The 11,874-nt window shown below is 35.9% G+C and overlaps 1 protein-coding gene across 2 annotated transcripts in view; it reads left to right on the top strand.

Moving 5' to 3' along the window:
- Positions 1–2,725: 2,725 nt before the first annotated feature.
- LOC306875420 (RNA-binding protein 20-like) overlaps positions 2,726–11,874 on the top strand; it is a 29,632-nt gene continuing 20,483 nt past the window's right edge. The window contains exons 1-4 of one of the 2 annotated variants that reach the window (XM_079425954.1): positions 2,726–2,919; positions 9,443–10,445; positions 11,247–11,308; positions 11,713–11,810. In XM_079425954.1, the coding sequence (XP_079282080.1) occupies positions 9,648–10,445; positions 11,247–11,308; positions 11,713–11,810 (958 nt within the window). In that variant the 5' untranslated portion in view covers positions 2,726–2,919; positions 9,443–9,647. The remainder of the gene's footprint in view (positions 2,920–9,442; positions 10,446–11,246; positions 11,309–11,712; positions 11,811–11,874) is intronic. The other variant, XM_079425955.1, reaches the window with a different exon arrangement.

Genomic DNA, 11,874 nt, shown 5'->3' with positions numbered 1-11,874 from the left:
TAAACATATTATTAAATGTAGAAACTAGAATTAAAATGGAATTATATTAAAAGAAATTCCTATAACTACTGTCTAAAATTTTCAGTTTGAATTACAGATAAACAAGTGATCAAACTTGTCAGTTCAACATTCAAATGTAGAAAATAGAATTAAAATGAAATTATATTAAAAGAAATTCATATAACTACTGTCTTTAAAAATATATATATCATATTTAGTTTGAGTTACATATAAACAAGTTAACATTTTCCAGTTCAACATTCAAATAGAATATTCAAATTCATTAAATTCAATAAATAATTACATCATTAATTTTTAATTATTTATTTGTCAATGCATTTTATACAGTTTAAAACTGAACAAAAAATAAAAATAAAAACCATGAAACACCATGAAAGCATCTTGCCATCAATAGAAATTTAAAATCACTTATATGGCATGAAACTTCAATTTCTGTTAATGGGAAATTCAAGCTTGAAATGAAATATAATGTTAATTTTATGGCCCATGGACGAACAACACTTTGTTTTCACGGAAGGATCTTACCCAAAATGTGATGAGCATTTATATGGAAAAATGACAGTTCGGTTCAAACATTTATTTACTAAATTTCCAATTACTAGATGTGTGTTGTATTTCTTATAATATGGGCTACTTTGCATATTTTTATCTGTTACCTGTGGAGTTAATGGTAAAGAACATTTTAAACCTTAAAATAAAATAACAAAGTTGTTCATTCTTAATAGCTAACATTTGTAATATCATTACAAGATTTACATTATGATAGCAAACACTCGACTGAAAAACTATATTATTATTATTTATAATTTCTTTACAATAATTGTTAATTTTGTATTTATTATGTAATTATTGATTAATTTTCGATTATAATACTATTGTAATTCAGCGAAAAAAATGATAATGTTTTGCAACAAACACAATTAAGCAAATTAATGTTATTTTTATTATTGCATGATTATGTATTATTTATTTTCAGAATTCAACAGTAATTTAGTCAGATCTTTCCGCCCAAAAGGTTGCACGTGTTCGTGTTTCATAAAGACTTTCTGTTGTGTGTTAATATTCCCAATAGTTGAAGTAGATCTGTCAGGGAGTTGCGTTTTATCCCAGATGCTGTCAGCGCTCCAGTTTATCATGATAAGCAGGTGATAGCACTCATCTGTCATTCCAACGCATGGATGTTGCTAATTAAAAATGTGAAAACTAGGACAGAGAGAAACTCGACATATGAAGTTCGGAGCCAGGTGGGCGTCTTGGCAAAGACAGAATGCTGTCAAACAAGAATTCAGGATTTAATACTCTAACATTATCCTACAAACTTGTACGTGACTCTCGGAGAACATTTTCGTCTGGATTTGGATTGCTCGTGTTTCACTTAGATTTCACTGTGTATTATATTTCGTATATTTTGCTTTTTACTTAAATTTGTGTGGTTTACATTTTTTGTCAGGCAAAAAAATGCACTTCATGGAGTAATATTTCAATTCAGTTCTATATTTGTTTAATTAAATTAAATTAACCTTTTAATTAAAATAAGCTATCCCCGGTTTCACAGACAAGTCTTAAGCCTAATCCTAGACTAAAATGTAAGTCTGAGCTGTTTCAACTGAAAGAAACTTGCCCTGACTGATCTTAAAATATATCAGTGCCTTTTTGTCTTTAGATGCACACCTGTAATGTCATTATTATAATTTTTTTTCTAAGGCATGTTCATAAAAACTACTTAAATATCCTAATTAAACTATGGCCTAATCCTGGTTTAGTCTAAGCCCTGTCTGTGGAACCGCCGGGCCTATATTTAATTAAACTAACCTTTTAACTGAATACTTTTCAATATGACTGCATCAACCTCAATCATTTTTAGGAGTCAGAACAGATCAAAATATACATATCCTTTATATGCATTAAAGATGAAAAACATTTGTCACAGACAATCTGCATGTTAAAATGAAATTAATATTAAGAGTTAATTTTAAAATGTATGTATATTTTTTAAATTAGGCTCTTGTATATGATACATTTCATATGTAGTAAATATAGAATAAATATAGAACCTGCCGTGTAGTTTATGCTGAAAGAAATTGGCATAGAAACAATTCTCACTCATAAATTACTAGTAAATTTCATAAACAATTAAACATGAAATTTCAAAGTAGACAAAACTGAAATAGTATTTTCTCATCAAACATACTCCAATAATCTTTATTTACAACTTTGAAAATAAGTGTAGTTACAACTAAATTAGTTGTTTTAGATAAAAATACATTATTGATTTTTGTTTAATGTTAATATGATTAAATCAATATTGACATTAGTACACAGTTATGACACTGTATTGAAACAACATCTTCTGTAACGGCTACAATTAAACTGGTTTCATAATTCATGAATTTTACAACATATACTGTAATATACTATTACTGAAAATCTGTAAAGTAAAAAAAACTAAAAAAACTAATTTTGGTTATACTTACAAAATGCATAATTCTTCTTTTGGTTGGTTGTTTGTTTTTGTGCTAGCTCAGTTAAAATGTAACGAGAAAATGCTGTACATGGTAAAGTAAAGCTCATACATCTGCTAAATAATATGCGTATAGAAACTATATTTGACGCATCGGATGGGAGGCACGTCCCATTTGGGAATGGTTTCATCCATAAGGTGTTACTGTAGTTCACGTAACATCTCCCTCCCTGTTTTCCCTTCACTCGCTTTTGCGAAGCACATGTGACACTTCATAACTCCAGCCACTATTCCAGGCTAAATCAGCCTGCGGGAGCAGCACACATTCATGGCAAAGGGAACTACAGGTGGCTAGTGAACGCACAGTCCTGCTGGATCTAAGGAGAGGTCATTATAAAGACAGAAACTCGTAGGCTTGAGTGAAGGAACGGTGTAAGGTAAGAGTCAAATTTAATTGAAATGTGGCTGCCAGGTTTCTTGATTTAACGCTCTTTTAAATCTTTGTCACACATCTCAAGGAGCTAATTTATTATTTCCTCTGTGAACGCGGCCTTCAGAAGTGTGAGGAGAAAATGTGTGTGGTGTGTGGCGTTTCTGGACCAGTGTGTGATAGATGTGGAGTTGTACGCCGAGTGTTGGTTCTGATGAAGCAATTCTTAGAAATTTAACATTGAGAAGTTTTTGAGCCATCTTGGAGGTTGTTGCAATGTTTTATTTAATTAAATTTTATTTAAATGGTGATGTGACCCCAAAAAATGTAGTTCATGTGGTAACATTTAAAGTAAATGGTTTAATTGAAGTCAAAGATATTCATTTTTATTAATTTAATTGAACTGAATCAAGATTATAGGGGGGTGTATTAGGATAAATGATTATTGGAAGTACAAGGAAATACTTGATAAAATTTCATATTGAATTCAATGTTACTTGCAGTTTGTTTTTTGTTGTTGTTTTAATTGCAAAACTCAATTTCTGACTGAAATTCTGTCAAATTCTGACCAAAACTTCTGCACCATTTTTTTTTCAGTGTACATGGAGTTACATTAATGAATAAAAGTGCCACACCAGGTTGGAAAAGGTCCTGAATTGAACATGTAGTTTAACATAATTTTATAATAAAATAATAATTTTATTTGAATTCCTAAAAAGAAAGGATTCTTTTATTGATTTACCAAAAAAAAAGTTGGTTAAAAAAGGTATTAGCTACATATTGCATTTGAAAAACATTTTTATATAGTTGATATATAAACTTTTATGATGGCTGAATAAAATAAATAACAGTACAGTATAAACACCAATCATTTTTGTACATACAGATGATAACACTACAGCGTAGACTAATTTGTACTTTTACACTTTAAGTTAAATAACGTGTGCTAGCATTTGAAGCCAATGTGAAAAGAAACTTTCTACATGCAGTACATTACATTTCAGTCACCAGATGCCCTTAAGCAGTAATTGAATACGGTAATATATACGCACTGCTACAAGTTTGTAAGAGCTTTTCAGGATAGACAGCCTCTGATTTCCTTGTTGAGCTGTTAATGTTCAGGAGTACATTTTTGAATGGTTTTGTAATAAAGGAGAGATGCGTTTAAGACATTTTGAACTTCTGAATTTTAGATTCTTCAGCAAGTTTTCATTATGTATTTATTTTTTAATGAATTGTGATATAACATGGTTAACTGCCGTTTAATTCCAGAATTAAAAGGGTACAAAAGTTATTTTAACATTACTTAAACACAATAATCCTAAAAGTAGCCAAAAAGAGCAATAAATCAGTGTCAGTGTAAAGTTGCCACTTGAAATGTCGATTTAATGACTATGTAGTGCTTTACAGTAGCAGAACATGGTCACACGTACCACAACATTTAACACATGCACCTACAATAAATAAAGCAAACGTTACAGTAAATACAACCAAAAGAACAGTCTAATTAGAAAAAACAATACTAAAATTATTTTAACATGCATGGTTATGCCCTCTGTATGCTATGAGTAGATATCGTTAAATATATTTGTAGTAGTTGTGGTTTCTTTGTGGATTTTCTCAATTCTCAGTTGTCTGTGCAGGTAAATTTAGTTTTTGTAGTATTGTAATGTGTGTGTTTTTAATGTTTGTGAAAGAAGTCTTCTCTTATGTTCACCAAGGCTGCATATATTTGAACAAAAATAGAGTAAAAATAAGTAAAAGTGTGAAATACTATTAAAATATTATTCAAATGTATGTATGTTGCTTAGAGCAAGATTTCACATGCCAGGTTGTACATGTCTAGTAACATGGTAATATACACCCATATTTAAAATGTAATTTATTCCTGTGATGCAAAGCTGATTTTTCAGCATTACTCCAGTCTTCATTGTCACATGAATTCGTTCTGAATTTATCTTTTGTAACATTTTAAATATTTTTACTGACATATTTTAAGACTTTAATGCATTGATTCAGAATAATAGTATTAATGGTTACACTTTATTTTACAGTAAATGTACTTAATTACAGTGTAGTTAACAAGAAAGTACTGAGCAATGTGAGGTTAAGGTTAGGTTTAGGGGTAGGTTCAGGGTTAGTACCTAGTTATTACCCAGTTATTAGAATTGCTGTAATAAGTACATAGTATGAGCACGCAGAGTAGAGCTGTAAAATAAAGTTTTACTGTATTCATTTCTTTCAATAATAATAAAAAAGAAAAACCTTGAACATTAGTTTGTGTATATATATTTCCATAATTTCCATTTTATTTAATATTTTTAATGTTCAAACAACATTTTGGCCACTGTGTCTTTTGTTAACATGTAACGAATTCTGTATCTGAAGCATGATGTCATGCATTTCCAGCCAATAAATGTTCAGCTCTTATAAACTGAAACAGTTGCTTTCCTGACACAGTTTGCCGCATCATGAGGTCGGTGGGGCATGACCTCTGTACTCTTGCCAATTTATCCCAGGATTATCTAGAGATAGACTAAGAGTCACGCAGATTGTTCCTTCCCACGGCCCCCGATTGGTGCAAAGACATTGTACATGCACAATAGCGTATAATTATGCTCCGCACATTTCCTGTCCTAAGACGGGCTTGTATTAATTGGCAAAGGGCATTTGGCACCTGGATCCTCTGCTTACATGAGACGACTCGAGTGCAGAAGAGTGCAGCTGTGAGAGCCGTATTGGTTTGCGGCGGCAGCTAAACGTGGTGTGTTGTGTGTCACTGGTGTATTTTGGGCTTTTGAGTCATGAAGATAGGACGATGCAGCTGTAATGTCCAACGGTCGCCTTTAATGACACAACCATGCAAACGAAAATGTTTATGCAGAGTTTAGATTTTTCCAATGATAATTATTTTGATACAATTCCAACAAAATTCAATAAAGTAACATTGCATACGCAAATAAGGTTTAATGGAAGAAAAACAAATCTGTCGAATGAATCTATTCAAATAATAAATAAAATAAATGCTTTAGTTATTAGGCACTACTTAGGTGCTACTAACGTTACAATATTTTTGAAACCCAACCTAAGAGAGTCGGTCCTTGCGTTAACATGCACTTACAATGTGTAAGCTCATTTTATAGCATGCCGACCGTAAAGCTAGACTTTATAAATCCATCGTTGGCTCCATTTCTGCACTTTTAATTGTGGTATGCTACAGTTAACCAGCTGTTGGGTCTACAAGGTCAGTTGTACCATAAAATCTAATTTATGTATGTTGTGTCTAAGCCCAAGATTTCCATTACATTTTCGTATGCCGTTTCACATGCCAGGTAGTACTTGTCTAGTAACGTGGTAATATACACCCATATTTAAGTACCAGTTTACTGTCCTTATACTGCAGCTACTGCTTATAACAATAAAACTGTATGTACATCTTAAAATTTCCACAAAGACATAAAGTGCTTCTCTAGAACATAAGAAGCCTTTGGCTACATGCTAACAACAAACCATTTTTGAAACAAATATGTATAGCTATTTGTGGTCTGAGAATGTCCACAATGGTATAAAGTACCTTTCAAGGCATAAGAAGCCCTAGGCTACATGCTAACATGTAACAACAATCCATTATTAAAACGAATATCGCTATGTGCATTTCTTAATGTCCACAAAGATATGAAGTGCCTTCCCTTATGAAAATTAACCATAGTTTTACTCTGAATGAAAAAAAAATAAAAAAACCATGGTTACTATAGTTAAACCATGGTAACCACAAATTAACCATGGTTTTGCTACACTAACCATAGATTAACCATGATATTTGTAGTAAAACTGTTGTTACACACATAGTAGTCAATATGCCAAATAAAACCATGGTTAATTTTTGTAAGGGTTTTGAGGCATCAGAAACTCTTAGCTAGGTGCTAACTAGTCTCGTGTAGCCAGGCCTTCAGACTGATGGCAGAAAGTCTGGGAACCTTGGGCGCTTTGAACGGCCAAGGCCCGCCTTAAAGGCCATAAGACTGACAGGTAAAACAACCAATCATGTTTTGTTTTGTGCTGCGACATGTTTAGGGGTTTGGAAATGTTGCCACAATAACAGACCGGTGTGTAAAACTCTTGGACACATTTTAAAGATTCTATGCCATGAACTTTAAATATTTCACATACTTTTGAAAATCCAGTGTTTATTTGATCCTGATAAGTGCTCGTCGTCACAGTTGTAAACACGATGGCTTTCTTCTTCGATGAGGAGGTTTGGCATCAGAGCATCTTTGTTTTCAGGCAGTACGTTAAAGAACACGACATACACGTCTCCCAGAAACCCTGTATAATTCAACCAATCCGAAGACAACTTCAAAACTCCTGAAGTGTTTCCAATTTTGTGTGCCATATGCATCAGACGTTTAGCCAACGGTCCATGGGCGTGACGTCTGGGGCTGAGACTAGGAGCTAACATGCTAGGAGCTAACATGCTAACAACAATAAAACTAATATGATATATTTATTTGTGGTTTGAGAAACATTAAAGTCAAATATTTAAAGTTACATTTAAACATTTTGTTTCTCAAAAAACAGTTTCTTGATGATTGTTTTATTATTATGTTTATGTTTTGTTATATAGACCGTTATTTTTTCATTCTCTTCGGTTTACTTCACTTCCTGTTTCAAAGCGATTTAGTTTCGGTTTCATTGGTTTCTGAATATGACCTCATTACATCGTAACACATACACACACAGATTATATATATATATATATATATATATATATATATATATATGCGGTAATACCGCATACCGCGCTATTGAACCACTCAAAATTACCGCAAGGGAAATTCCTTCACCGCGACAGCCCTACTTAAAGGCAGAGTAGGTGATTTGATTCAAGAACATTTTTCTTTATGCTGTCTGAAAGTCTTTTTACATCCCGATGGTAATCACTAAGTTAGGTGGTCTAAATATATGTATATGTATTTATATCACCTGTGGAAGGTGTAGGCCATTAAATTGTTTGTCCAATCATGTCCCTCGGTACGAGGGCTACGATAGGTTGTCCTACCTGCCTGTCAACGTATGTATACCTGTGTCCACCCTGCTCACGCAGACATGATATGTCATCAGCACGTTACATTACGCTATTGCAGACCAAGCGAGAATGGAAGGCGTTATTATTGTAATATTATGCGCTTTGTGTTGTAATGGTTCTCACCGGTGAATGAGACATGAAGTAATTTGACAGCATTGCGTTCAGTCCTCCACGAATGCCGTCTCTCATTGTGTTTCTGGTTTGCCCATGCTCTGCCTGTGTGTGTTCATGTGTTTTGGAGTGGCTTTGGAGAATGATTTGCAGGGAGGGTGGGATCTTATGTTTTCAAAGCTAGCTTGCTATTGCTAGCCTCTCCAAAAATCCCTATCCTACTTTTAACAGGAAGTGGAAAGGTAAATTACAACTCAAGTCATTGAACACTGCGTAGGAATGCTGTAAATTGGAATGCAACTGTGGTCTGTCTCCTTCTTGCAAATTGTTAATGAAATGTGTTATAAATATGAACACTTGTGTAATGAGTAGAAAAACAGACATCTTATTATCTTCTGGTCTAAAGAAAGAAGGGATAACTTATTTACAGCCGGTAAGATGTGTGAACTTTACGATCTGGAAAGGCTCCTGTAACTCCATGTCATACTCTTAAATGACTCCAGCACTACTCTGGAGAGGTGCTAATCCCACCAAAAGATTCAGTTGCACAAATTCAGATCTGAAAGGAAAACAAGGCCTCCCCTTGTTTCAGCTGTTTCTTGACTGCTCATGCATAACCTTGGTCTGTGTTTGAAACACCAAAACACCTGGAATCTACTTCATTAAAAACCTCTGAGGACTAAAAAAATCCCCTTATCATGGCATGTAACTTTGAGAAACATTGTTGTTCCCTCTTTCACCACTATTACAACTTTCCCTTGGGTTTGCCACTTATGTCAGCTCTTGGCTTAGAGGGTGTGTGCTCAGCTAGAGTGGTATCAGGCTTGCACATATATTTTGACTGATAGAAGTGCTTGCTAAATTTAGCAAGCATATGAGCGCATTAATCAGTCTAGTCAAACAGGGACAGGGAGTCCAGAGTTTCTGTACTCATGTCTGGCCAGGAAGAAAGTTTCTGAATTGGACAAAACCTTGAGGTTTTGCAAAATAACACCTTTCATTTTTAAAAGCTCTCACTAAAATAGTGACCAATGTAATTGTTTCTGGTTCCTGTAATGATCTGGGAACATAAATTTTTGGTTTTTAGAAAGTTCCTAGAACAAGATTTTTGAGGTTATTTTTCAGTAGCCAGGAAGTTTTTTATGGAAATAATAACCAATTACTTCAACATAATCTAAATTTGTTAATCAGAATCAGAGTAACCATACCCTAACATTAGAAGAACATTGTGTGTTTGCTGGCTGAATGTTTGGATAGTCACTAGTTTTTACTGTATACATCTGCCATGGATTATGGTCATGTAATTGATGAACTGTTATGTTTCTCTCCACAGTACCTCAGGAGATAAGCTTGATAATAAGTCTGCTCCTCTGGCTGGTTCTCATGGTGGAGTAGGTCAGAACCTGCTGCTGAGTCCTGCCAGTCTTCAGCTGGCTCAGCTTCAGGCCCAGCTCACCCTACACCGCCTCAAACTCGCCCAGACCACCAATACCGCTGCCGCAGCCACTGTCCTAAATCAGGTTCTTTCAAATGTGGCCATGTCCCAACCTCTCTTCAACCATCTTCGAGGTTCCAGCATGGCCCAGGCCCACAGTGGGGCCTTTCCACCACCACCCATATCCTTCCCACCACCAAATGCTGCACTGGGACAACTGGTTGGTGGTGGCTTTGCCCCAAATCCCACTGGAATCAGGCCCACCAACTACAGTGGGATGTCCAACCAGAAAGCTAGTCAGCACAATGATTTCGGGAAAAAGGCTGGAACGTATTTGACAGACACAGACCGTCGCTTGCAGTTTGGGTATCAGGGAGGGGCTTCAGTGGTCACTAGTAAAGCATGTGATGGAGGACAGTATGGTGGAGCCTCTACACAACCCAGAAACAATGTCCACAGCAATTTTCAAAGAGACTTCTACTCCTCAGAAACACCAGTACAACAAACTGGTTTCATGGGAGGAAGCAATGATCAGAATCTGGGATCAGCTTCTAAGGATCAATGGAAAGGTCCAATCAACTTGGGGAAGATGGATATAGGTACAGGAATGGGTTCTGGGGGTTGGGTACCACCCGGACCAGGGTTTGTGGGTCAGAGAACAGAGTTGTATAACCCAGAGGAACCCACAGCAGATCCTAAGTTCAACTCGACATGTGGCCCAGGAATTGGCCCACCCATTGGGCAGCAAGGGGGGATTCAACAGCAGCCACAGGTTTCCCAGAGTGAGGAAGGGGTGACCTTGCAATTGCAACCCCACCAGTTTAATGACTACCATGGGACAATACCTTCACACCTACCCCATCAGTGCACCATTTGTGAGAAGAAAGTTTACAACCTGAAGGTGAGTAGATCTGGCGTGTCGGTTGAGACTAAAGGAAATTGCCCATTCACACCAACCTCAAAGATGAATTAGAATTTGCACTACCAATTTAATGTGTTTTCAACTACTCCGAATGTTGATTGCATCAGATACAGTTTAAGATTTCATTGCAACCAGTTGTCCAGTTGAGATCAGATGACCCAAGACGGGATCAAAAACATTTTTGACCTTGTTCACACTTGTTTAATTTTGACCCTCTGCAATCAGATAACAAATACGGCTTTCAATACTAGGTGTGAACAGAATCAAATATCTGTAAGACAAACCTCAAAAGACTCGTCACTTTTTTCCTACATGTGCCAAATGTATGCTAAGCTTTGAATACTGCTTATGAACTGTGTATTGTATCTAAGTAAGTTTATCCTGATGTCTCCAGCATCAAGTGTACATAATTGAGATCCAGTTGGTCTCGACTGCAGCAACTGTTTTTTTTTCTCCAGTTATTTCTGCAGAACTTGGAGGGTTTTCATGATATTTGGCTAAAATGGGGTCAATGGTTACACTAGGGAGTGAATGCTTTTGTGGCAGCTGGCATGTGTCGAGTGGAGGCAAGTTTAGAGGGGGCGAGGACACAGTTGTTCTGCAAGAGTTTGCAGTAATCGCATTCGTTCTCAACTATTGCTTGCCTTTTCTCTGCTGTGAACTGCTAGCTTTCTAATTGGCCTAGGTTGTGGCTACACCAGGGGAATCTCTCACTCTCATAGAGAAGGATCATAGTGAAGTCTATCTGACAGGCATATTGTATGTGTATGCTGTTTTCAGGATTGGGACCAGCATGTGAAGGGCAAGTTACATCTGCAGAACTGTTCGCTCTACACCGAAAGGTGAGTACAAAGGAAAATACCATTTGTTTCATGTTACAGCATTCGTCAATTGAAGATCAGTGTATTTTTAAGTGTCTTATGATGGCAATAATAAATCAGCAAACTCTGATACATGGGCGTCTACAGTAATAGTTGCTAACCTGGTGTAGAAACAAGATACTTTTAAATGGCTTGTTTGTATGTGGTCTATTTTGATCCTTGCTATGTTCCGGTCATCGCCTGTGATACTCTTGTTAAGCATTTTATGAGTACAGCCAATCTCCGTATTAAACACTGAGTTATTTTATAAAGAGTCTTCTTCCATATAGAGAGGGATATGACCTGAATTCGAGCTGTGTCATAAGATATAGTCAGACCAGATGCACTGGGATTTAGGATCTAAATGCAGTGCTGTCCCTTCACAGCCCGACCCTCGGAGCAGTGCACTTTGCAGTGTCGTCTGAAGGATGTCTCAACATGGCATTGAGTAACACTATGGCATACACGTCGGCTGCCAGTCAAGGTAAGTCAAATCTCCTAATTTGTCCTTCAGTGTAAGTACTGAAAATTCAGGAAACTGAAAGCTC

Source organism: Barbus barbus (genome assembly GCF_936440315.1).
Source record: "Barbus barbus genome assembly, chromosome: 9".
NCBI lineage: Eukaryota > Metazoa > Chordata > Actinopteri > Cypriniformes > Cyprinidae > Barbus > Barbus barbus.
Note: the sequence above shows the minus strand (reverse complement) of the source record. Positions and strands in the feature narration are given on the sequence as shown.